This window comes from Cnephaeus nilssonii (assembly GCF_951640355.1).
Source record: "Cnephaeus nilssonii genome assembly, chromosome: X".
Classification (NCBI taxonomy): domain Eukaryota; kingdom Metazoa; phylum Chordata; class Mammalia; order Chiroptera; family Vespertilionidae; genus Cnephaeus; species Cnephaeus nilssonii.
The window spans coordinates 48,606,984-48,634,656 of record NC_137071.1 but is presented as its reverse complement, the minus strand read 5'-3'; the positions used below and the strand labels follow the sequence as shown (position 1 = coordinate 48,634,656).

Below are 27,673 nucleotides of genomic sequence, written 5' to 3'. Positions count from 1 at the left end.
TCATTTTGATTTGCATCTCTCAGATGATTTTTTATATATATATATATTTTAGTGATTTTTATAGGGAGGAAGGGAGAGGGATAGAGAGCTAGAAACATCGATGAGAGAGAAACATCGACCAGCTGCCTCCTGCACACCCCCTACTGGGGATGTGCCCGCAACCAAGGTACATGCCCCTGACCAGAATCGAACCTGGGACCTTCCAGTCCGCAGGCCGACGCTCTATCTAGTGAGCCAAACCAGTTTCGGCTCTCAGATGATTATTAACAGCAATTTTTCATATGTCTCTTGGCTTTCTGTATATCCACTTTGGAGAAATGTCTATTTGCCTGCTTTTTAATTGAATTGTTTGTCTTCCTGTTGTGAAATTGTATGAATTCCCTATATATTTTGGAGATGAACCCCTTATTGGATGTATCATTGGCAAATATGTTCTCCCATATAGTGGGTTCCCTTGTTATTTTGATGGTGGTTTCTTTTGCAGTGCAGAAGCTTTTTATTTTGATGTAGTCACATTTGTTTATTTTCTCCTTAGTTTCCATTGTCCTAGGAGATGTATCAGTAAACATATTGTTACAAGAGATGTCTGAGATTTTGGTGCCTATGGTTTCTTCTAGGACTTTTATGGTTTCACATCTTACATTTAAGTCTCTTATCCATTAAAAGAAATTTTTTTTATCTCATTGATAACCCAATCATTGTTTAGTAGCATGCTATTCAGTTTCCAAGTGTTTGAATTTTTTTGGAATGTTTTTATTGTAGTTTATTTCTAATATTATGCCATTGTGGTCTGAGAAAATGCTTGATATGATTTCAATCTTTCTGAATTTGGGGAGACTTTGCTTGTTACCCAATATGTGGTCTATTTTTGAGAATGTCATGTCCACTTGAGAAGAATGTATATTCCATGGATTTGGGGTGAAATACTCTGAAGATGTCAATTAGGTCCATCTGATCTAGTGTGTCATTTAGAATTGCTGTTTCTTTGCTGTTTTTTTTTTTTTTGTCCAGAGGATTTATCCATTGATGTCAGTGGTGTATTAAAGTTCCCTACTATGATTGTATTGATGTCGATCTCTCCCTTGATATCTTCCAGGAGATTTTTTATGTAATTGGGCGCTCCTGCATTGGGTGCATATACGATTACCAGAGTTATATCTTCTTGCTGGATTGCTCCCTTTAGTATTATGTAGTGGCCTTTCTTATCTCGTATTATGGCCTTTACTTTGAGGTCTATTTTATCTGATATAAGTATCGCAACCCCAGCTTTTTTCTCATTTCCATTTGCCTGGAAAATGTTTTTCCATCCCTTCACTCTCAGTCTGTGTGAATCTTTTGCTCTAAGGTGGGTCTCTTGTAGACAGCAAATATATGGGTCATGTTTTCTTATCTATTCAGCTACCCTATGTCTTTTGATTGGTGCATTTAATCCATTTACGTTTAATGTTATTATTGATAAGTACCTGTTTGTTGACATATTTTTCCTTAGTGTTTGTGTTTCTTCTTGCCTTTCTCTTTCTTCTTCTTACAGCAGCCCCTTTAGCATTTCTTGCATTGCTGGCTTGGTAGTGATGAACTCTCTTAGCCCTTTTTTGTCTGTGAAGCTTCTGATTCCACCTTCAATTTTGAATGATAGCCTTGCTGGGTATAGTGTTCTTGGATTCAGTCCCTTGTTTTGCATCACTTTGTATATTTCATTCCATTTCCTTCTGTCCTGGTGTGTTTCTGTTGAGAAATCAGTTGATATTCTGATAGGAGATCCCTTGTAGGTAACTTTCTGTCTCTCTCTGGCAACCTTTAAGATTCTTGCTTTGTCATTGGTGTTTGTCAATTTAATTATGATGTGTCTTGGTGTCGGTCTTTTGGGGTTCAACTTGTTTGGGACTCTGTGTACTTCTTGGACTTGGATAGTTTTTTTTCTTGCCAATATCAGGGAAGTTTTCTGTCATTATTTCTTCTAACAGGTTTTCTATTCCTTGCTTCTCTTCCTCTCCTTCTTTTATTCCTATTATTCGAAGGTTGTTTCGTTTTGTGTTGTACCTAAGCTCCCTTAGGCTCTCCTCTTGCTTTTTAAGTCTTCTTTCCAGTTGCTGCTGTGTTTGTGTGTTTTTTCCTACCTTGTCTTCTAATTCGCTGATGCGGTCCTCAGCTTCTTCTACTCTACTCTTTAAGCCTTCCATTGTGTTCTTTATTGCAGCTATGTCGTTCTTCATCTCCTCTTGGTTTCTTTTCATGTTGGTGACATTTTCATTCAGCTCTTTATAGTTCTCATTGAGTTGTGTGTATTTGTCATCCATCCGTTTAAACATCCTTATAACGAATACTCTGAATTCTTTCTCTGTTAAGCTGCTAGCCTCAAGTTCATTTAACCCCCTTTCTGGTGATTCCTCTTTTTCTTTCCTTTGGGGATTTCCTTTTTGTCTCCCCATGTTTTCCTGTAATGTTTTAATTGTAGATCCACTTGCCCTGCTACCCAGGCTCCTTTGGGGATGGTGCTACTTCTGTAATCTCTTAGTTCTCCTGGGCTTGGTAATCTAGTGTAGCTCCCTACTTGAGCTACTTGGGTTCTCTTGATGTAGGCCTGCAAGCTTGAGAGGCACAACTGTGGTGTCTAGAAGTCAGCAGCTATGGAGGGGAGTGTCCCAGTTTTTGCTGTCTTGCACCGTTAGTTGAAATCGCGCGTGTCCAGTGGGGACTCACAGTGGCACCCAGGAACCGTCTGTTGGGAGAGCTCCCAGTGGCTCCCACTAGCACCCTGTGTGTAAATGGGCTCAGGGTGCCTGCCTGTTGTAAATTCGCTTCTGTGGAGGTGTGTTTGCAGGCGCAGAGCTCTGATGCACTCTGAGGGGTTCTGGCACTGAGGTTGAGTATCTAGGGTGAATGTGGGCCATTATTCATGAAGAGGGGTTTCGGGATTTCTGCTGTGGGGCAGCGCGACCTTGTCTGTACAGAATCCCACCCAGTAGGGGCTCGAAGCAGCTCCCCAGAGGACCCTGTGGATATGGGCTCAGGGTGCCTTCCCTTGTCTGTAGCATTGAGTTTGCCAGCTCTGGAAGTGAGCGCGAACTGGTGGCGCGCCCGCCCACTCAGAGCTCTGACGCACTCTGAGGGGCCCTGACACTGAAGTTGCACAGCGGGGGTGTCCGTGGGCAGTTATTTAGGAAGAGGCAGTTCAGAAATTCTACCGCAGGGCTGTGCACCCTTGACTGTGCAGAATCACACCCTCGGGGGCTCTCAGTGGTTCCCAAGCACTGCCTGGGTAGTGGAGTGCCTGGGTACCTATGGCCTGGGGACTCGGCGAATCCTGAGTTTTGGCTCTGGGAGGGGGAGGTTGTACTTACTGCTTTCAGCGGCGCACTTTTGGAGGTGAAGGTCTCTGGGTTCGCACGTCTGCAGCTGGGGTGGCAGGTCTTCTACCAGAGTGGCTGTAGTGTCCAGGTTTGCTTCCGAGACCAGACAGGGTGGTGGCGAGGCTAGGATTCTAGTCTCTAGCAGTTCTGTTCTTAAAGATGGCGGGTTCTCTGTGCCACTGGTGTCCTCTCCTGAGTGTTTGCAGCGGCCGCAGGGTTTTGCCAACTAAGACTGCCTGGAATGGAAGCCCCCTGGAAGAACTGCAGGGTCTAACTGTCCCTATTTCACTCACACACACACCCACACACGTCCACACACACCTCTATCACTCCTTCACTAGATCACACACTCTCCCTCCCTACCTTCCTGCCGGTCGCCATCTTCCTGTTCATGGTTTCTTTTGCTGTGCAAAAGCTTTTTATTTTGATGTAGTCCCATTTGTTTATTTTCTCTTTAGTTTCCATTACCCTAGGAGTGGTATCAGTGAGGAAATTGCTTTGGCATATGTCTGAGATTTTGCTGCCTGTGGATTCTTAAAGTATTTTTATGGTTTCCCGTCTTATGTTTAAGTCCTTTATCTATTTTAAGTTTATTGTTGTGTATGGTGTAAGTTGGTGGTCTAGTTTCATTTTTTTGCATGTATCTACCCAATTTTCCCAACACCATTTATTAAAGAGACTGTCTTGACTCCATTGTATGTTCATGACTCCTTTGTCAAATATTAATTGAACATACTGGTTGGGGTCAATATCTGGGTTCTCTATTCTATTCCATTGGTCTATATGCCTGTTCTTGTGCCAGTACCAGGCTGTTTTGAGGACAGTGGCTTTTTAATACAGCTTGAAATCTGGTATTGAGATCCCTCTTACTTTGTTCTTCTTTCTCATGATTACTGTGGCTATTGGGGGTCTCTTTTTATTCCAGATGAATTTTTGGAGAGTTCTTTCTAGGTCTGTGAAATGTGCCATTGGTATTTTAATGGGGAGTGCATTGAATCTATAGATTGCTTTGGTTAGTATGGACATTTTAATGATGTTAAGTCTACCAATCCATGAACACGGTATGTTCTTCCATCTATTTATGTCTTACTCTATCTCTTTTTTCAATGTCTTGTAGTTTTCTGAGTAGAGGTCTTTTACCTCCTTAGTTAAGTTTATTCCTAGGTATCTTAATGTTTTTGGTGCAAAGGTAAATGGGATTGTTTTCTTAGTCTCTCTTTCTGTAAGTTCACTATTGGTGTATAGAAATGCCATAGGTTTCTTGGCGTTAATTTTGTATCCTGCTACATTGCCAAATTCATTTATTAAGTCTAATAATTTTTTGATGGAGTTTTTAGTGTTTTCTATGTACAGTTTCATGTCATCTGCGAATAAGGGCAGTTTTACTTCTTCTTTTCCAATTTGGATGCCTCTTATTTCTTATTCTTGTCTAATTGCAATGGCTAGTACTTCCAGTACTATGTTGAACAGGAGTGGTGAAAGCAGGCATCCCTGTCTTGTTCCTGTTCTAAAGGGAAATGATTTTAGTTTTTGTCATTTGAGTATGATGTTGGCTGTGGGTTTGTCATATATGGCTTTTATTATGTTGAGGTATGATCCTTCTATTCCCACCTTGCTGTGAGTTTTTATCAAAAATCAGTGTTGGATTTTGTCAAATGCTTTTTCTGCATGAATTGATATGACTATGTGGTTTTTATCTCTCAATTTGTTTATGGGATATATCATGTTTATTGATTTGAGGATACTCTTGCATCCCTGGGATAAATCCTACTTGGTCATGATATATGATCTTCTGATGTACTGCTGGATCTTATTTGCTAGAATTTTGTTGAGCATTTTGGCATTTATGTTCATGAGGGATATTGGCCTGTAATTCTCTTTCATTGTGTTGTCTTTATCTGGTTTTGGTATTAGGGTGTTGCTGGCTTCATAGAATGAGCTTCGAAGTGTTCCTTCCTCTTTAATTTTTTCTAATAGTCTGAGGAGGGTAGATTTTAGTTCTTCATTGAATGTTTGGTAAAACTCCCCTGTGTAGCCGTCTGGCCGTGGGCTTTTATTTGCTGGAAGCTTTTTAATGACGGATTCAATTTCTTCCATAGTTATTGGCCTATTGAGATTTTTAGATTCTTCCTGATTGAGGTTTGGAAGGTTGTATTTTTCTAGGAATATGTCAATTTCCTCCAGGTTGTCTGGTTTGTTGGAATAGAGTTGTTCATAATATTTTTTAACAATACTTTGTATTTCTGTGGGGTCTGTTGTTATTTCTCCTCTTTCATTTCTGATTTTGTTTATTTGCATTCTCTCTCTTTCCTTCTTGGTGATCCTGGCTAGAGGTTCATCAATATTGTTTATCCTTTCAAAGAACCGACTCTTGGTTTTGTTTATCTTTTGTATTGTTTCTTTGGTCTCTATGTCGTTTATCTCTGCTCTGATCTTTATTATTTCCTTCCTTCTGCTTACACTGGGCTTTCCTTGTTGATTTCATTCTAACTCTTTGAGTTGTAGGTTTAGATAATTTATTACCATTGTTTCTTGTTTTTTTGCAGTAGACTTGTAGAGCTATGAACTTCCCTCTCAAGACTGCTTTCGCTGTGTCCCATAGATTTTGGATTGTTGAGTTTTGATTGTTATTTGTTGCCATGATTTTTAAAAAATTCTTCTTTGATCTCTCTGGTAACCCAGTCATTGTTCAATAGCATGCTATTTAGTCTCCAAGTGTTTGATTTTTGGGGGGGATTGTTTTTATTGTAGTTGATTTCCAGTTTTATGCCATTGTGATCTGAGAAGATGCTTGATATGATTTCTAACTTCTTGAATTTGAAGAGACTTTGCCTGTGTCCTAATATGTGGTCTATCCTTGAAAATGTTCCATGTGCACTGGAGAATAATGTATATTCTTTGGCTTTGGCATTTCTGTGGAATGTTCTAAAGATGTCAATTAAGTCCATCTGATCTAGTGTGTCATTTAGGATTGCTGTTTCTCTGCTTATTTTTTGTTTGGTTGATTTATCCAATGGTTTCAGTGGTGTATTAAAGTCCCCTACTATGACTGTATTGCTATCAATCTCTCTCTTGATATCTTCCAGAAGTTGTTTTATGTATTTGGGTGCTCCTGTATTGGGTGCATATATGTTTACCATAGTTATATCTTCTTGTTGAATTGTTCCCTTTATTTTTTTAAATATATTTTACTAGAAGCCCGGTGCACGAAATTCGTGCATGGCGGGGGGTTGTCCCTCAGCCCAGCCTGTACCCTCTCCAATCTGGGACTCCTGGATGGATGTCCGACTGCCCGTTTAGGCCCGATCCCGTTCGACTGCCTGTTTAGGCCTGATCCCAACAGGATCGGGCCTAAATGGGCAGTCGGACATCCCTCTCACAATCCAGGACTGCTGGCTCCCAACTGCTTGCCAGCCTACCTTCCTGATTTCACCTAACCGCTTCTGCTTGCCAGCGTGATCACCCCCTAATCACTCCGCTGCCAGCCTGGTTGATGCTTAACTGCTCCCCTGCCAGCCTGTTTGCCCCCAGCTTCTCTCCTCTGCTGGCCTGGTCACCCCTAACTGCCCTCCCCTGCAGGGTTGATCACCTCCAACTGCCCTCCCTTGCAGGCCGGGTGCCTCCCAACTGCCCTCTCCTGCTGGCTATCTTGTGGTGGCCATCTTGTGTCCACATGGGGGCAGGTTCTTTGACCACATGGAGGCAGCTATATTGTGTGTTGCAGTGATGATCAATCTGCATAGTACTCTTTTATTAGATAGGATAGAGGCCTGGTGCACAGGTGGGGGCCAGCTGGTTTTCCCTGAAGGGTGTCCCGGATCAGGGTGGGGTTCCCTTGGGGCGTGGGGCGGCCTGAGCGAGGGGCCTGTGGTGGTTTGCAGGCCGGCCATGCCCCCTGGCGACCCAAGCGGAGGCCCTGGTATCTGGAATTTATTTTCCTTCTAGAATTGAAACTTTGTAGCCTGGAGCAGAGCCAAGCCTGCTGCTCCCTCCGGGGCGGCAGCCATTTTCTGTGGCAGTTAATTCACCTTCTACAATTGAAACTTTGTAGCCTTAAGCGGGTGGGCCCGGCCAGGGTGTGCGGAAAGCTTTGCTTCCCCTGTTGCTGCCGGCAACCCTGGCCTGCTCTCTCAAGCTCCATTCTGCCGCCATTTGTTTGAATTTGTTTACCTTCTATAACTGAAACATTGTAGCTTGAGTGGAGGCTTAAGCCTGCAACGGCTATGGAAAGCTTGGCTTGCTCTGTTACCTGGGAAACCTTGCTCTCTATGGCTGTAACCATCTTGGATTGGGGTTATTTGCATACTCGCTCTGATTGGCTGGTGGGCGTGGCTTGGCTGGTGGGCATGGCTTATGTAGCGGAGTGACGGTTAATTTGCATATTACCATTTTATTAGAGAGGATTGATTTTTTACAGAGAGGAAGAGAGAGGGATAGAGAGTTAGAAACATCGATGAGAAAGAAACATCAATCAGCTGCCTCTTGCACACCCCTTACTGGGGATGTGCCCGCAACCAAGGCACATGCCCTTGCCCGGAATCGAACCTGGAATCCTTGAGTCCGCAGGCTGACGCTCTATCCACTGAGCCAAATCGGTTTCGGCGAATTGTTCCCTTTAGTATTATGTAGTGGCCTTCCTTATCTCTTGTTATGGCCTTTACTTTGAGGTCTATTTTATCACATATAAGTATCGCAACCCCAGCTTTTTTCTCATTTCCATTTGCCTGAAAAAAAAATTTCTATCCCTTCACTCTCAGTCTGTGTGAATCCTTTGTTCTGAGGTGGGTATCTTGCAGACAGCAAATATATAGGTCATGTTTTCTTATCCATTCAGCTACCCTGTGTCTTTTGATTGGTGCATTTAATCCAGTTATGTTTAATGTTATTGACAAGTACATGTTTGTTGTCATATTTTTCCTTAATGTTTGTGTTTCTTCTTGCCTTTCTCTTTCTTATTTTTACAGCAGTCCCTTCAGCATTTCTTGCATTGCTGGCTTGGTAGTGATAAACTTTCTTTGTCCTTTTTTTGTCTGTGAAGCTCCTAATTCCACCTTCAATTTTGAATGATAGCCTTGCTGGGTATAGTGTTCTTGGATTCAGTCCCTTGTTTTGCATCACTTTGTATATTTCATTCCATTTCCTTCTGGCCTGGTGTGTTTCTGTTGAGAAATCAGTTGATATTCTGATAGGAGAACCCTTGTAGGTAATTTTCTGTCTCTCTCTGGCAGCCTTTAAGATTCTTACTTTTTAGTTGGTGTTTGCCAATTTAATTATGATGTGTCTTAGTGTCAGTCTTTTAAGGTTCATCTTGTTTGGGACTCTATGTGCTTCTTGGACTTGCATGGTATTTTTCTTGTCAGTATCAGGGAAGTTTTCTGTCATTATTTCTTCAAACAGGTTTCCTATTCCTTGCTTCTCTTCCTCTCCTTCTGGTACCCCTATCATGCGAACATTGTTTCGTTTTGTGTTGTCCCAAAGCTCCCTTAGCCTCTCCTCTTGCTTTTTAAATCTTCTTTCTAGTTGCTGCTGTGTTTGTGTGTTTTTTCCTACTTTGTCTTCTAATTCGCTGATATGGTCCTCAGCCTCTTCTAGTCTACCGTTTAAGCCTTCCATTGTGTTCTTTATTGCAGCTATGTCGTTTTTATCTCCTCTTGGTTCTTTTTCATGTTGGCGACATTCTCATTCAGTTCCTTATAATTCTCATTGAGTTGTGTGTATTTGTCATCCATCCGTTTAAACATCCTTATAACCATTACTCTGAATTCTTTCTCTGTTAAGCTGCTAGTCTCAATTTCACTTAACCCCTTTTCTGGTGAATCCTCTTTTTCTTTCTTTTGGGGATTGCTTTTTTGTCTTCCCATGTCTTCCTGTAATGTTTTAATTGTAGATCCAATTGCTTTGCTTCCCAGGTTCTTTTGGGGATGGTGCTACTGTTGTAATCTCTCAGTTCTCCTGGGCTTGGTAATCTAGTGTAGCTCCTTCCTTGAGCTATTTGGGTTCTCTTGCTGTAGGCCTGCGAGCTTGAGAGGCACAACTGCGGTGTCGAGAAGTCAGCAGCCGTGGAGGGGGATGTCCCAATTTTTGCTGTCTTGCACCCTTAGTTGAAATCATGTATGCCCAGCGGGGACTCACAGTGGCACCCAGGAACCATCTGTTGGGGTGATGGGGTTCAGGGGTCCTGCACTCTGGAAAGGTGTGACTGTTGTGTCCAGAGTTCTGTAGTTGTGGGATGGGCAGACTCATCTTTTGTTGCTGTACGTGTGGTTGATAGGCGGTCACTCCCATTGGCGGCTCACAGGGGTTCCCACAGTACATTTGCCTGCGAGTCACTCTGAAGCTCTCTGAAGGGCCCTGGCAGTGTAGCCGCGTAATTGAGCCACCTGTGGGCAGGTCTTCAGGATGAGTGAATTCCGAATTTCTACTGCCTCGGGGGCAATGTGCCCCCGTTTGTCCAAGATCACACCCAAGGAGAGCTCACAGTGGCTCTCACTAGCGCCTTGTGGGTAGATGGGCTCAGGGTGCTTGTCTGTTGGAAATTTGCATCTGTGGAGGTGTGTTTGCAAGTGAAGATCTCTGACGCACTCTGAGGGGTCCTGGCACTGAGGTTGAACAGCTGGGGTCAATGTGGGCAGTTATTCAGGAAGAGGGAATTCAGATTTTCTACTGCGGGGCAGCACGTCCTTGTCTGTACAGAATCACACCCAGCAAGGGCTCAAAGCAGCTCCCCAAAGGACCCTCTGGATATATGGGCTCAGGGTGCCTTCCCTTGTCTCTGGTGGTGAGTTTGCCTGCGCAGAGCTCTGACGCACTCTGAGGGGCCCTGGCCCTGAAGTTGCACAGCTGGTGTGTCCGTGGGCAGTTATTCAGGAAGAAGGAGTTCAGAATTTCTACTGCAGGGCCGCGTACTCTTGTCTGTACAAAGTCACACCTGCAGGGGCTCCCAGTGGCTCCCAGGCACTGCCTACAAAGTGGATTGCCCTGGCTGCCTGTGTGTGCTGGAAACGCACGAATGTTTTGTCCAGAGTTCTGCTGCTGGGGAGGGAAAGGTTGCACTTACTGCTGCCGAGCAGTGCACCTTTGGAGGTGGAGTTCCCAGGGTCCACGGGTCTGCAGCTGGGGCAGCAGGATTTTGGCTGGAGTGGCTGCAGGGTCGCAGGGCTTTTCCAAGGCCTGTCTGGTTGGTGGTGCTGATGAGTTCCTAAAAAAGGCCGTTCTCCCCTTCAAGATGGCGTGGGCTCCATGCTGGAGTCCCCCAGTCTGGGGAGTGCCCTCAGCAGTGGTAGTCTCTCCTTGTCCAAGAGAGCCTGGTCTACCAGCCCCTGCTGCTCCTACGGGGCTTTAACTGTCCCTTACTCACTCACACACACACCACACACATCCACACTCTCCTTTCATACCCTCACTCACTCACTTCCTCTTCCTCACCTCTGTCCTGCCAGCTGCCATCTTCCTTCTCCAATCTGTCATTATTTCTTCAAACAGGTTTTCTATTTCTTGTACAGCATCCTCTCCTTCTGGCACCCCTATTATGCAAATGTTGTTTCATTTCATATTGTCTGAAAGGTCCATTAGTCTCTCCTCCTGCTTTTTAGATTTATTTTTTTTCTTTATTGATTTCAGAGAGGAAGGGAGAAGGAGAGAGAGATAGAAACATCAATGATGAGAGAGAATCATTGATCGGCTGCCTCCTGCAGACCCCCTACTGAGGACCAAGCCCGCAACCCAGGCATGTGCCCTTGGCCGGAATCGAACCTGGGACCCTTCAGTCCGCAGGCTGATGCTCTATCCACTGAGCCAAGCCGGCCAGGGCTCTCCTCCTGCTTTTTAATTTTTTTTCCCAGTTCATGCTCTGCTCGGGTGTTTATTTCTACCTTGTCTTCTCACTCTCTGATTCAGTGTTTCGCTTCTAGTCTACTGTTGAAACCTTCCATTGTGTTCTTGGTTGTATCTATGTCATTCTTCATTTCCTCTGTTTCTTACTCATGTTGGTGTATTTCTCATTCAGCCCCTTATAATTCTCAGTGAGTTGTATGTATTTCTCATCCAGATATTTGAGCTTCCTCATAACCATTACTCTGAATTCTTTCTCTGACAAAATACTTGCCTCCGTTTCATTTAGTTTCTTTATCCATGTTTCCTCCTTTTCTTTCATTTGGGGGTTGTTTCTTTGTCTCCCAATTTTTGCTGTTCCTTTGTATTTGTTTCTGTGTATTACATTAAACTACTATGCCACCCAGATTTTGTGGGTTGATCTTATGTAGTAGACTAGTAGCCCATTTGCAGGAAGAATCCTGCAAGCGGCCGCTGTGGCCATGTGCGCTGCCACTGCCGCCACCGCCATTGCGGCCGCCGCGCCAGCCCCACTCCGCTCCGCTCCACCCTGCTCCGCCCCGCTCAACCCCGCCCGGGCTTTCCCTCTGGCAGCCACCTTGTTTTCCGCTTTTCCTCCCTCTTCCAAGTTGTCTTCAGTCTTCACTCCTCCCTTGCTCAGCGTATGCAAATTAACCGCCATCTTTGTTGGGTAATTTGCATACTCGCCCTGATTGGCTGTTGGGCGTGGCTTGGGCGTAGCGAAGGTGCGGTCAATTTGCATATTACTATTTTATTAGGTAGGATATTTTGTGGGACCCAGTGAAGTAGTCTTTCAGATCTCCTGGGCTGGGTGTTCTAGGGAGGCCCCCTACTTGAGATATTTGTGTTCTCCTGATGTAGTTGGGTCTTGAATGTTATTGTCCTGTTCATCAGTGGAGTCTTCTCTCAGGGTATCTGATTATGTCACTCACTCCATACCATGTTGTGCCAGCCATTGTGGAGGTTCTGACTGAACAGCACAAAATACAACAAGACAAGGTACAGCACAGAAGGAACAGAACACAAATGTGCACAAAACCCCTGTAACTCTAACAAAAGTGACCACCATTGAATAGGGAATTAGGAAAGAGAAAAGAGAGCAAGAATGATAGGCAAAAAAGAAAGAAAAATTTTGGGGGGAAAACACAACAAAACAAATAAACCAAAAGCACAAACAAAAAACACACTGAGAAAGGGGGAGGGCGGAAAGAATCTGTAGATTCAAAGCTTAAAATAAAGAAAATAGCATTAAACAATTAAAGGAATAGGAGAAAGACCACAGTTTATAATTAAGGAGGGAAAAAAGAAATAAGTAGGCAAGAAAGAAAAAAATTGAAAAGGAGTGTAGAGGAGAGAGCAGATAGGCCTAAATTTAGGAAGTGAACCAAGTTTAGAAATTAGGAAAATAAGAAAAGATAAAGAGAAGAGAGAGAAAGGTTAGAAAAATTAAGTAGTGAAAAAAAAGAAAAGAGAAAGGGAAATTGAGTAGGAGCAGGGAAGAGGAAATTATATATATGAACAAAACAACAGAGGCTAGAATAATAACAAATCAGATAGATAAGGAATATCAGTTTTTAAAAAGGGGAAAAGTAAGGAAAGAGAAAAACTAAAAAGGAAAAAGGAGCAGAAAATGGGATAGAAAAAGAAGAGAGGAAGAAAAAGGTGCAAAAAAATAAATAAAATAAAAATAAAAATAAAAAAATGAAGTGTCGTTGGCTTCAGCTGAGTTTTAATGCCCCATGAGAGCTGGTTTAGGACCCCCACTCTTCTGTCTGAAAATTCTGGGCTTACTTTCTGCCCATCTGTCTACTTTATTCATTACCTCTTATTGTATTAACCATAGTTATTTTGAATGTCCAACCTGATAATTTCAACATCTCTGCCATGTCTAGTCCTGATGTTTTCTCTGTCTCTTAAAATTTTTTTTGCCTTTTGGTATATCCCTTAATTTTTCTTCATAGGTGGACATGTTCCACTGAGTAAAAGGAACTGTGTAAATAGGCCTTTAGTAATGCAGTGGTTAGGTTTGGGGAGAATTGAAGAGTTCTGTAGTCCTATGAATATTTCTCAGCCATTTGATAAGCCTATGCCTCTTCACTGTGAACTTCAAAAGTGTTTCTCAGTTTTTTCTTCTCTTTTAGGTGGTACATAATAGCTAGAGTGGGGTGGAGGTGAATATTTCTTTTCCCCAGGTCATTTAGGCTCTAGTTAACTAGTTTCCCATCAGACCATACCTTGTTAAGATGAACAGGGTGCTTTGGGGTCTAATATTCTTGATCTGTTGCACCTGGCACAGAGCTCTTACTCTAAGAGTGAGAACTGGGTGGGGAAAGGAAGACCCATCTCTTTCATTGTACCTGACCTGAATAGCACTTCCACAGCACAGGCCTGGGGAAGACAAGAGAGGCTGGCAGCCCTCCCTTCCCTAGGTGAAACCATAGCTTCGGAGTCTAGGAGCTAGAGCAAGAGGGAATTCCCACCTTCTTGACAGCATTCATCTGGAGTAGCTTCTGAGATGGAGCTGGTGTGGATAGCAGCAGGTGTGGATAGGAGATAGGAGCTCAAATGCTACAGACTATCACTATTCTGAGTTTTAGTTGTGTTTTAAATAAATATTTTTCCATTTGCTATAGACCCTTAGGGCAATTTCAAGAGACTTTAAGTGGTCATTTATTTCAACGATTTTAACAGGAAAATGGTTGTTTCATTGGGGAAAGGATTCAAGAACTCCTTATACCACTGTTACAAAAGTTCCATCCTCAATTGGTAACTTAAAAAACTGAATTTAGAAGGTTTAATGTACCAAAGGAGATTTACAATGACTAGGCCAGCATTATTGTATCCTTGTTAGCAAGCTGAAAACTCAGTTTGGTAGTTCTGGGTCTTTTTAGAGTTTTTAAAAAGGAATATTTCAAAGTAATGTCTTCAGTTTAATTCATTTCACCAAAATTTTATTGACAGTCTCCCTTGGAATACCAATTTTATGGCGAATGATCTTTATTTTGCTTTGTAAGGTTAGGTTTTGAAATCCTGAGGCTCATACTAATATATTAGTTGTGGTTATCAGAATGTGCCATAGATAATGTGGTTTGGTAATTAAAGCAGAAAATGGAAAATCAAATTTCTCTTCTCCCCAACCCCTCACTCATTTTTAATACGAATGCAGGAAATATTAGACATCAATTAACTGCTAAAGGTTCTTTCAGCTACAATATGGAATTATTAGTCCTTCACAAGGGTGTCGTGAAGCTTAATAAATATTGCTAAGCTATTATAAGAAACCAGAATAAATCAAGCAATGCTCAGAGAGTTTGGAGTCGCACTTTATTCACCGGTGGGCTCAGAGAAAAATGAATTCAAATTCTAAGCAAAGCTACAAGCAGAACTTCCCTTTTTATTAAAGAGCCTGCCCTATGTGTGCTTAGTGGTTATCTCGCTGATGGCCTTGAAAACAACACAGTTCTTTCCAATTAAAAATACACCTGGCATGACATTGAGAGTATGGGCGTATCTGGTCTCTGGCCTACAAGGTCAGACAGCTAAGTTTATCTTCCTTATTATTCAAGAAGCCTAAAGCAGGCTGGAAAGCAAAGTTATTATTTTTTAGAAGAGGATGTCTAAAGAAAAGCAGAGAATTCCGAACAGTAGTTTTACAAAATAGGGGTTAGCCTTCTCAAAGCATTTGTTTCTGTGAAAATCCTGTATTTGTTTTATTTTAAAAATACATTTATATTTCGTAGACTTTAAAATGTGCCATTAAGTAAGAGCTAGTATATACATATAAGCTAGTTTAATGTAGTATATTTATAAGTATAGTCAAATAGAAAAGGGCAAGAATATAATTACAGTGTTGATTTATTTGATATATACTCTGAGAAAATTGTGGCTTTTTGCAGTTAGAAAGTAATGCTTTATACAATTGATTTTCATGTACTGGTTGTCTAATAATCTGTTATAGAGCAAAATAGATAAGTTGGAATAAAGTATAATTATACCATGTCTTCTTAGTATTATGTAATCTTGAAAATGTAATCTAAAATGAATATGTATTTTTTTTCTTTTTAAATGATTAGCCAAAGCTTTGATATTGGGAAGATGGATAAGAATTCTGTTGAGCCAGAAATGCTGGTAAGGATCATGTTAAATATTGTAAAAGTAGGTAGAAGAAATACAGTTTATGTTATTGTTATAAAATTATAATAGTCTATCCCCCCATTTGTGAATAGGTTATTTATTGGGCACATCATTTAATATGTCAGTGCATTAGTTTCTGTAAAATTGATATATTAATACCTGAGATTCTTGCACCCATGAGTTAATATGTATAAAGTGCTTAAACAATGTTTGGCTATATAAGTTTTAGCTTTGATTATTGCATGTTATAAAATTCTAGATTTAAAAAAAATTCTAGGTTTTCCCCTAACCACCCAGATAGAATGTGCTGGTATGGGAGTTAATTTTAATATTCAGTCAAGCAAAATGTTACATGTAAACAAACCTGATATAAAACAAATTTAATAATTGCCATAGCAAAATGGAATTTATTCTTTTTTTTTATTATTTCAGAGAGGAAGGGAGAGGGAGATATTTAAAACATCAATGATGAGAGAGAATCGTTGATCTGCTGCCTCCTGCACACCCCACAATGGGGATAGAGCCCACAATATGGGCATGTGCCCTGACCGGAAATTGAACTGTGACCTGGTTCATAGGTCGACACTCAACTACTGAGCCATGCTGGCTGGGAAAAATGGAATTTTTTGAATATCCATTTCTGCTTCTTACCATTATAGTATATCAATCAAAATGTAACTGAATACCTATGTGTATGGCAATGTGATAGATGTGGAATAAAAGAGAAATATAAAACATGGCCTTATGTTTATGTGTAAAGTATAAAATTAATACAAGTGATTACAATGGAGTATTACTCAACTTTGAAAAGGAAGGAAATTCTTCTTCTTTTTTTTTTTCCAAGACTCTGGCTGAGGAGAATTTTTATTACTTTTATGTACAGAAAACTCAACAGTGCACACTTAGCCCAGCTTAGTGGCCAGCTCCTTAGCCTTGGCCTTCTCCAGCTTGGCGATGCGGGCCACCAACTTTGGACCCAGCACGTTGCCTCCCCAGTGGCGGTGGATCTCATCGTATCTGTTGTTGTAGTTGGTCCGGATGGCCTCCACCAGCTTAGAAAAGGAAGGAAATTCTGATTCATGCCACAAGATAGATGATACTTGAGGACATTATGCTAACTGAAATGAGCTATTCACAAAAAGACAAATACTGTATTATTCTACTTAGATAAAGTAACTTGAATAGTCAAATTCATAGAGACAGAAAGTAGAATGATGTCTACAGGGGTTTGAAGGGAGGGGAACATGGGAGCTATTTTTTAATAGGTACAGAGCTTCAATTTTGCGTGGTTAAAAGAGTTCTGGACATGTATAGTGGTGATGGTTGCACAACAATGTGAATGTACTTAATACTGTAACCGGACAAACAATGGGTCTGTGCTGCCTGTCACTACTTGAGCCAATTAAACAGAGATATGGTTGAATCATATATGAGCGTTTATTCCAATATTGCCAGCAGTATGGGAGAGCAGCAGATCATCCACAAAAATCTGCTCTGCACACTATGATAAGCCAGCTGCTTATATTGGGTAAAAAGGACAAAGATTACATGGGGAAATAGCCAAAGGGTATGCCAAATGGGCAGTTAATAGGTAAGCAGAAGGCTGGGGTCTTCAAAGGGCTAGTAATATGCAACGTCTGTGGTCTTTAAAGGGCTGGCATTTCTGGTTTCTGGCTCTGGTTTCTGCAACACAGTTGTTAATCTTTCCATGATAATAGGCAGCTCCAAATGAGGAGGGTGGGCTGCATTTCCAGTGAGCTCCCCCAAGTCCTGTGTGTGTAACTGCCAGTCAGGTCAGAATGTGCTTTCTTTAATCAGAATAAAACAATCACAGTTAACAGAGAATGATTAATATTTCTTACAATTCTAGCTGGTTCCCCAACATTTTATTTCTGCCCCTATCAATACTATTGAACCATACACTTAAAAATGGTTAACAAGGTCAATTTTAGTTATGTGTATTTTATCACAATTAAAAATGATAAAAAATATATTGTGATAGTATGACAGAATGGGTTATTATACAGCAACGAGAAAAAATGAACAATAAGAACTGAGCAATAAGGATGTTCTGATATATAATGTTGAATAATTAAAGCAAGATATAAAGCAGTACATACTGTAAGATTCCATAAATGTAAATGCCAAAAGCAGGTAGTATTAATACATAGTGTTGGAAAGTCAGGTAATTGGTTACCCTTGTTTGGAATAGTGTCTAGAAAGAGGCATGAAGTGAGCCTGTTGTTGCTAATGTTCTGAAGTTTCTTTTTTTCTTTTTAAAAAAGTTATCTTTATTGTTTAAAAGTATTACAGATATCCCCTTTCCCCCCTATTGGCCCCTTCTAGCCCTCCCCCGCCTCCTCCCCAGGCCTTCACACTATTGTCTGTGTCCTTGGGTTATGCATATCTTCTATCTAATAATAGAGTAATATGCAAATCATCACTCCGCTACACTCACAAGCCACGCCCACCAGCCACGCCCCAGCCACGCCCACCATCCAATCTGAGTGATTATGCAATTAAACTGAAAACATGGCGGCAGCCCCGCCCCCCAGCCTCTCCAGGTCTCTGGGAGTTGGAGAAGTCAGGCGCCAGCGCCTGAGGCTGGCTGCAGCCACAGAGACCCAAGAAGCCGCCTGCCCCATGATCCCAGGCTGCAGCCAGCCTCAGAAGCCTCAGGTCCGCCTGCCTCACATCCACCTGCCCCACGTCCTGGGAAGACGGAGAAACCGGGCCTCAGCGCCTGAGGCTGGCTGCGACCTGGGAGATGAAGAAGCCGCCTGCCCCGTGATCCCAAGCCGCAGCCAGCTGGAGAAGCCGCCCTCCCCACGTCCTGGGGGAGACAAGAAACCGGGTGCCAGTACCTGAGGGTGGATGCGATCTGGGAGACGAAGAAGCCACTTGCCCTATGATCCCAGGGTACAGCCAGCTGGAGAAGCTGCCCACCCCATGTCCACCCGCCCCACGTCCTGGGAGAGATGGAGAAACCGGGCCCCAGTACCTGAGGCTGGCTGCAGCCCGGGAGATGGAGAAGCCGCCCACCCTGCGGTCCTGGGCACCAGTATCTGTGGCTGGCTGTGGCCTGGGAGACAGAGAAGCCGCCCACCCTGCGGTCCTGGGCACCAGTAACTGTGGCTGGCTGTGGCCTGGGAGACAGAGAAGCCGCCCACCCTGCGGTCCTGGGCACCAGCACCTGTGGCTGGCTGTGGCCTGGGAGACAGAGAAGCCACCCACCCTGCAGTCCTGGGCACCAGTAACTGTGGCTGGCTGTGGCCTGGGAGACAGAGAAGCCGCTCACCCTGTGCTCCAGGTGCCAGCACCTGCAGCTGGCTACAGCATGGTAGATGGAGAATCCGCCCACCCTGCAGTCCCGGGCACCAGCATCTGTGGCTGGCTGTGGCCTGGGAGACAAAGAAGCCGCCTACCCTGCAGTCCTGGGCGCCAGCACTTGCAGCTGCAGCACAGGCGAAGCCCCCTGTCCACCATCCCCTAAGGCTGCAGCCAGCCTGGGCGCCTATGGCTGACCAGAGGGAGGGAAGCCCGGATCCTGGGTGCCTGTGGTCAGCTGGAGGAGGGAATCCTGGGTACCAGGTGTGGGCCGAGGCACAGGTAGTTAGGGGCAATCAAGCCAGCAGGGGAGCAGTTAGGGACAATCAGGCTGGTAGGCAAAAGCAGTTAGGGGCAATCAGGCAGGCAGGTGAGCGGTTAGGAGCCAGCAGTTCTGAATTGTGAGAGGGATGTCCAACTGCTGGTTATCCCATGAGGGGTCCCAGATTGGAGAGGGTGCAGGCCAGGCTGAGGGACACACTCCCCGCTGCCCCCCCCCCGTGCACGAATTTCGTGCACCGGGCCTCTAGTATGCATATAAGTTCTTTGCTTAATTTCTTCCTCCCACCCATTCATCCTCCCCCTTCCCTCTGAGATTCCACAGTCTGTTCAATTTCTTCCCTCCCTCCCTCCCTCCCTCCCTCCCTCCCTCCCTCCCTCCCTTCTTTCCTTTTTTTGTTAATCTTCACTTGAAGATATTTCCCCATTGATTTTTAAGGAGATTGGAAGAGAGAGGGAAAGACAGAGAGAAACATCAATGTGAGGGAAACACATCAATTGGTTGCCTCTTGCATGCACCCCAACCAAGACCCGGGCTGGGAGGAGTCTGTAACCGAGGTATGTGCCCTATGGGAGCGGGCCTAAACCGGCAGTCAGACATCCCTCTCGCAATCCAGGACTGCTGGTTCCTAACCACTCACCTGCCTGCCTGCCTGATTGCCCCTAACCACTCTGCCTGCTGGCCTGCTCACCCCCAACTGCCCCCCTCTGCCAGCCTGCTCACCCCCAACTGCCACCCCCCCCCGCTAGCCTGCTCTCCCCCACCAGCCTGCTCACCCCCGCCTGCCCTCCCCTCCAGCCTGCTTGCCCCCAACTGCCCCCCTGCTGGCCTGCTCATCCCCAACTGCACCCCCACTGGCCTGCTCGCCCCCAACTGGCCTCCCCTGCTGTCCTGATCACCCCCACCTGGCCCCCCCCACCGGCCTGATTACCCACAAGTGCCCTCCCCTCTTGGCCCCTAACTGCCTCTACCTTGGCCCTGCCACCATGGCTTTGTCCAGAAGAACATCCAGAAGGTCTCCTGGAAGGGCTCCCAGTCTAATTAGCATATTACCCTTTTATTAGTATAGATAGAGACCTGGTGCACAGGTGGGGGCGGGTTGGTTTGCCCTGAAGGGTGTCCCGGATCAGGGTGGGGGTTCCCTTGGGGCATGGGGCGGCCTGGGCAAGGGGCTGGAGTAGTTTGCAGGCCAGCCATGCCCCCATGGGGTGAGGGTCCCCGCTGGGGTGCCTGGCCAGACTGGGTGAGGAGCTGATGGCTGTTTGCAGGCTGGCCACGCCCCCCAACAGGGACCCTCACCCCATAGGGGTGTGGCCAGCCTGGGTAAGGGGCTGAGGGCCATTTTCAGGCTAGCCACACACCCCCAGTGGGGACCCTCCCCCTGATGGTGGCGTGGCCCGCCTGAGTGAGGGGCTAAAGACCATTTGCAGGCCCCTCCCTCGGCAGCCAGCCCAAGCAACCAAGCCTCCTGCGAGCTCAGGCTGGCTCTGTGGCCGCTGCCCACAGGCCCCTCCTTCGGCGGCCTGCCCAGGCGGGTGGGAAACTTGGCTTCCTCTGTTGCTGGGGGCGAACCAACCCTCCTGCCCACTCCGGCTGGCTCCGTGGCCGCCGCCATCTTTGTCCCGCTAATTTGCATATTTCCTCCTGGTTAGCTGTGATCGTCGCGGAGTGACTGTCAATTACCATATTTCTCTCTTATTAGTATAGGTGTCTCCCATTTTCTTCCCCTTTCCCCCCCTCCACCCAGCCCTCCTTCTTCACATTGTTGTTTGTGCCCATGGGCTATGCATATATGCACATATGTCCTTTGGTTAATTTCTTCCCACCTCCCTCCCCTCTTAGATGTGTCAGGGTGTTCCATGCTTTTGATATCTGTGTTGTTAACATACATGTAGTTAGTTTATGAAAATTTATGTTCTCGAGATTTTGAACTTTTGTGTATTTTATGCTTCCATTAAAATTAAACAAAACAAAGAAAAACAACCCTGAGTATTAGTTAAACAATTTGGGAAAACTAAGTGATAAACTGTGTGGTACTGACCTGAAGTTTGTACAAGGGCATGCAGAAAGGGGAATATCAGGGTTGACTGGAGTAGTTGAAGAATTGTTGTGGTATGAAGTCCTTGAAAGGTAGATGGGGTCCATATAGTTAAAATGGAGGGAGAAGGGAATACCAGGTAAGATGTCTGGAGGATGAAAGACAGGATTTAATTGAGATTGAAATGTAATATATATATTGTAAAGTAAAATTATAAAGTAGTTTTCCTTTATTTTGGTTTTAGTATTTTTAAAATTAAAGTATATTTGGTGAAGTAGTTTTTCTTTCATGCTAACAGTACTTTACTGAGGTTTAATTTATGTAGAATAATTTGTACAATAATTATACAATTCTTAAGTGTACAGTCTGATGAATTTTAATATATCTGTATGGTCTTGTTACCATCGCACAGATCAAGTTACAGAAATTTCTATCACCCTCAAAAGTTCTCTTGTTCCCTTTCCAGTTAATAGTCATTCTGACCCCCAGGAAAAACCACTATTCTAACTTCTATTGCTATAGATTATTTTCAGCTTTTCTTGAACTTTGTATAAATGGAATCATACAGTATGTACTGTTTTATGTCTGCCTTCTTTTGCTTAACATAAATAGTTTGGAGATTCATTCACTTTGTTATATTTTTATGATTATTTGACCTTTTTGCCATATTTATTTCATAAAAGTCCTCCAGGAGAGTTTAAAAGTTGCAAGTTGTTCTACAAGAATAATAGTAATAATATTAAGTACATTATATACATCTTACTTGATCCATATTGGTTTTTGAATTAAAAATCTCAAATACATGACACCCTAAATGTCATTTATCTAATTTCACAGATCCTTAATGTGTTTAACATATATATTTTTTTAAATGTTAGAAGATCACCTTTGTTTGGTTCTACTGTCCTTATTATACTTAGGGGCAGATTATTCATTGAAATAGGGATCCTTCTTTCAGAATGTGAACCTGTAGTTAATATGTTCACACTGAATAGTTACTCCCCTTATCAATGTAGACCTGGCTGGAGAAACTTACTTAATTCAGCAATACATTATTCATCTTAAAATTTAGCTCAGTTGGGAGAAATCTTCTCTCTAGGAGAGTATACTAGTATCTGTTCCTACTGAAATGGTGGTATGTGTGCCTTGGTCCAATAGGTTAATCTCAAATAAGCTGTAAAGTCTAAGAAAGAATTATGTCTTTCTATTTATCTATTTTTAAAAATGTTTTTATTGATTTTAGAGGGGAGGAGGAAGAGAGAGAAACATCAATTGGCTGGCTGCCTCTTGCATGCCCCCTGCTGGGGATTGAGCCTGAAATGCAGGCATGTGCCCTGACCAGGAATTGAACCAGTGATCTCTTGATGCATGGGTTGATGCTCAACCACTGGGCCACACTGGCCAGGCTATTTATCTCTTTTGATGGAGGTTTAATACAATGCAGTAGGTGGTAAGCTGACTAAATTAAATATTGCTATGACCTAGCCTTAGTTTCCTTTATTTGTAAAATGGGGATGATAAAGTACTTTAATACTAAAATACTGTTAAGAAAATAATTGTATTAACACAGTTTTACTAAATTAAGGTAAACTAATACTATAAAGTTCTTACACTTAAGGAAATGATGACTTATATTTGAGAAGATGCCTGTCACTGTGTAAGTGCTAATCAGATATTGTATTGCAATTCAACCCTGTCACTGTGTAAGTGCTAATCAGATATTGTATTGCAATTCAACCTGTGCTTTTTTTCTATTTGTAATTATAGGCTAAAATTCTACGGTTACTAGCCACTGTTTATTTGGATTGGGATGACAGAGAATATTATGATAAAGCTCTCAGTGCTGTAAACCTAGCAAACAAGGTATGAGGTTTTTATTTTTAAATATTAGATTGATTAATTTTTAAAGCTTTGATTCACATTTTGAAATCCAGTTTAGACACTTGCTTTAGTATCCTTAGGATTTTTTAAACAACAGATTATAACAATCTTTTTTTACAGCACAGAAAGGAAAAATAAAATATACCCCATTGACAGCAAATATTTTTGAAAAAGTATTCTTTTGTATGAAACAGAAAGGCTTCTCTCTCTGCTGTGAGTTTTTAGGATAAAGAAGGAAATGATGATAAGATAGGCAGATGATGGAATTTAGTTTAAAAACCAACACCCTGAGAGTGAAGGCAGGCAAGGAAGAAAGAAAGAAGGAGGAAATGGCAGTTGAGTAAGCCAGCCCACAGTGTGGGCCACCACTGTGCATCCAGTTAAATACAGTATTTCATTTATGCATTCAACAAGTAAATTTTGAGTACCTCCTATGTCCTGAGCTGAGTATTGGGGGGCATTGATGAGGAAAATCAGTCTTGGTGGTAGGGGGGCAATGAGTGCTTAACACATCTATTGCAGGGAGTTGTTGTTGGAGCAGCACCAAAGTTTGTGGGGAGTGGGCAAAGAAGACTTCCTGGATGGGTGCCGACAATGACTTAGAGTGGATGGAGGTGGGCAGGCTGCCCATTTGGTGTTCCAGGCAGAGGGAACAGCATGTGCAAAGACTTAGCAAGAGAGATCACCACAGGAAATCAGGGAATTGAAACAAGTTCCCTTAAAGCCACCAAAGTTTATTCAGACAATAAAAATCAAAAGCAGAGTACACAGATATAAAGTGAATAAATTGGACTAGCAAAACCATTAAACAGTAGTCTGCCAGTCCCCTCCCATGGGAAAGAGAAGGTACTGGCAGTCTTTGTAGAGAGAGGCTGTAGGAGAAGCAGAAAGCCTGAGAAGCTGCTGTGGACAAGCTCAGCTTCCTTGCTGGCATGGTCATTTTGGAGAGGAGAGACTCTAGACTTTGCTAACTGGATCTTGCCACCATGGGGGTGGGGGGATGGTCTCTACCTTGCATGGAATCCTTTACAGGAGGCTTTGGCACCTGTTGTGCCCTCTGCCTGGAATTCTCATCCCCTGAGTCTGCACCATCCTCATTCTCTCCCCACCGCCCTCACCCTTCAGAATGCAGTTCTGGCCACACTTCCTCAGGGATGTCTCTTCTGACCAATACCCACCCTGAAATACATCAACTCATGGATGGTCTATGCACCAGACTTCCACCTTATGATTTTATATCTATTTGTGTGGATTAAAAAAAAAGAGTATCTCTCCTGGTAGACTGTAAGCTCTATGAAGGCAGCAACCAAGGCTGGTTTTGCCCATTCCTACATCCCCAATACCTACAGTCAACATCATACTCAGTGGCACATAATAGGAGCTCAATAAATATTAACAGCTAGACCATATCAGACAATATTAACCATCTGGGACCTATAGAATGGCAATTTCATATGATTTGTCCTAATATTAATTGAATGAAGGAATGAATTTGAGTTTTTCTGAATACTATCTACTGTAGCATGGGGTCAATACAAGGAGGGCCCACCTTGGGCCTGTTCAAAGGGCAGGTTTTTCCTGAAATTATAAAGAGCTGAATATTTGGTTCTTGGTCATGGTTTAGACTTGAGCAGCGCTTCTCACACTTCCATGTGCAATGGGATCTTGTTAATGTGCAGATTCTGACTCAGTAGGTCTAGAGTGGGGCCTGAGATTCTATATTTGTAGCAGGCCCCTGGGTGATGCCTATTGGAAGGCAGCCACAGGGAGGGAGGCCAAAACGCAGACTTGGAGCCGGTATGTGAAGGTCCTCTGTGCCTCCCCAAAGAGCTCCCACCAAGGTTCCTTCCTCTTTTCTTTCTCAGCCAATATGAAATTCAGAAATTCATTTGCAAAGAGATGGGACTTTAGGTCATTTCCATAGTATCTGGAAAAAAAGTTGAGCAGCTGTCACATATAAATAAAAACTTTCCAGATCACTGAAACTTAGTCCTCCATGTTCCCCTAGATGTTTTTCTTTTCATTGTTATTGGTGGAAATGTTTCAAATTAATGTTATTAAACATTATCTTGCCTTCTTCAACAGAGTAAATTGGACAGTATCTGAAAACAAAAAACCAGTGGTTTTCTTTCAGCTCATGCTCATATGTGCTTGTATTACATACATACATATGTACTCACATGCATATATACCTATATACTCCTCGTCAAGAAACATTTGATAGTCAGGCTGATGACCATTTAAAAAGATATTCAATTAGGATCAATATGTTTTATTTAATAAGGGAATTAAATATACTGATACATTTTAGAAAGAGTTTTATTCAACAAGATTGAAGTATGAAAATGAATAGTTCAATTAACCAAAGTACTGAATTTCCCAAACACACCATGTACTTGAATTTACATTTTTGTGAACTTTATGTCATGTAGATGGTGTTATTTAATGCTGAAAAACTTTTTTTAATATTAAAGTTTTTAAATTTTAAAAACATTATTAGACATTAAAATTTTCAAAAGTTTTTTTTTTAATTTGCTAAGATTCAAGTTTGAGTAAAAAACAGGGACCAAGAGATCTGAGATTTTATATTGGCTATATGCCTTCTTGCTAGCATGTCTCTTTGTTCCCTGGTTGCAGAATTTGCAGTTTTCTTTTCTTTTTTTAATATATTTTTATTGATTTCAGAGAGGAAGGGAGAGGGAGAGATAGAAACATCAATGGTGAGAGAGAATCATTGATCAGTTGCCTCTTGCATGCCCCCAACTGGGGATCGAGCAGCAACACAGACATGTGCCCTTGACCGGAATCGAACCTGGGACCTTTCAGTCTGCAGGCCGATGCTCTATCCACTGTACCAAACCAACTAGGGCAGAAGTTGCAGTTTTCATAGTGACAATTGTTCACCTGCATTGCTCCTAACATATCACATAATAAACTTTTTAGCATTTTTTTCTCCAGTATAGTCATGCACTGCTGAATGACAGGGATACATTCTGAGAAATAGGCAGTTTCATCATACTAACTTCATAGAGTGCGCTTCCACAAATCTAGATGGTATAGCCTACTACACACCTAGGTTGTATGGTACAGCCTATTGCTCCTAGGCTACAAACCTGTACAGCCTGTTACTGTACTGAATACTGTAGGCAACACATAGTAAATATTTGTATATCTAAAGATAGAGAAGGTATAGTAAAATACAGTAAGAAGATATAAAATGTATACCTGTATGGGGTACTCAGCATGCTTGTAGGACTGGAAATTGCTCTGTGTGAGTCAGCGAATGAGTGGTGAGTGAATGTGAAGGCCTAGGACATTACGCCACTATAGACTTATAAACACTATACACTTACTAGTAGGCTACACTAAGTTTATAAAACAATTCAAGATTAAGTGAAGTTCAAGATAAAGTGATACCATCAAAAGATGTAGTAAACATGAGATGTATAAGGCTGCCAACAGAACAATACTATTTTACAGCAAACTTTTTTTATAAGTAGAAAGAGTACACTCTAAAATAATGGTAAACAGTACAATTAATATATAAACCAGTAACATAGTCACATATCATTATCAAGAATTATGTACCATACATAATTGTATTTGTAGCACAGTAGGTTGTTAGGCCAGCATCACCACAAACATGTGAGGAATGCATTGCACTATGATCTTAAGAAGGCTGCAATAAGAATTTTCAGCTTCATTATAATCTTACTAGAGGCACGGTGCATGAAATTTGTGCAATGGAGGGGGGGATGGTATCCCTCAGCCCAGCCTGCACCCTCTCCAATCTGGAACACCTCGGGGGATGTCGAACTGCCGGTTTAGTCCCTCTCAGAGTCTGGGACTGCTGGCTCCTAACCACTCGCCTGACTGCCTGCCTGATTGCCCCTAACTACTTTTGTCTGTCAGCCTGATGGCCCCTTAACCGCTCCCCTGCCGGCCTGATTGACGCCTAACCACTCTCCTGCCAGCGTGATTGACGCCTAACTGCTCCCCTGCTGGCCTGATCGCCCCCAACTACCCTCTCCTGCTGGCCTGTTCACCCCCAACTGCCCTCCCCTGCTGGCCTGATTGCCCACAACTACCCTTCCCTGCCGGCCATCTTGTGGTGGCCATCTTGTGACAATGTGGGGGCGGCCATCTTGTGGCAGCCATCTTCTGATGACGTGGGGGTGGTCATCTTGTGACAACATGTGGGTGGCCATCTTGTGATGGCGCAAGGGCCACCTAAGCTTTTATTAGTATAGATGGGATCACCATTGTATATGGGGCTACCTCATTGACTGAAACATCGTTACATAGTGCATGACTGTATAGGATAAGGTATTGCATATATGTGTCATATCTCTTCAGTCTTCTATATTCTGCAACATTTCCACAGGTTTTCCTTGACATTTTAGAAGAATACAATAGCTCCCCAAATTGTTTTAACAAAAAGTTCTTCATTTGAGGTTTATCTGATGTTTCCTCCTGATTGGATTCAGTTTATGCATTCCTGACTGGAATACTACATGAGTGATGTTGTGCCCCTTCCAAAGGCTTCACATTTGGAGGCACATAATGTCCATTGGTGATGTTAAGATTGATCATCTGGTCAAAGGTGTTGCCCACTTTCTACACTGCTTATTTCCTATTTTTCCTTTGTACCTAATAAACAATTGGTGGGGATACTTAAAAATAATGCATCTACCCTGCTTATCATTAAAATTTATTTTTAGAGTTAGTCTTCTTACCTCAACCAATCTTACTTGTAATGGTTGCCAAATGATTGTTTTTTATTTTGCCAACAAAACTATTTCTGGATACTGA

At 42.9% G+C, this 27,673-nt stretch overlaps 1 protein-coding gene across 1 annotated transcript in view; it reads left to right on the top strand.

The window, feature by feature from the left end:
- TEX11 (testis expressed 11) overlaps positions 1 to 27,673 on the top strand; it is a gene marked incomplete at both ends in the record, with an annotated part of 446,038 nt that overhangs the window by 131,174 nt on the left and 287,191 nt on the right. The window contains 2 exons of the mRNA XM_079764448.1: positions 15,275 to 15,329; positions 22,748 to 22,843. Coding sequence (XP_079620574.1) covers positions 15,275 to 15,329; positions 22,748 to 22,843 — 151 coding nt within the window. The remainder of the gene's footprint in view (positions 1 to 15,274; positions 15,330 to 22,747; positions 22,844 to 27,673) is intronic.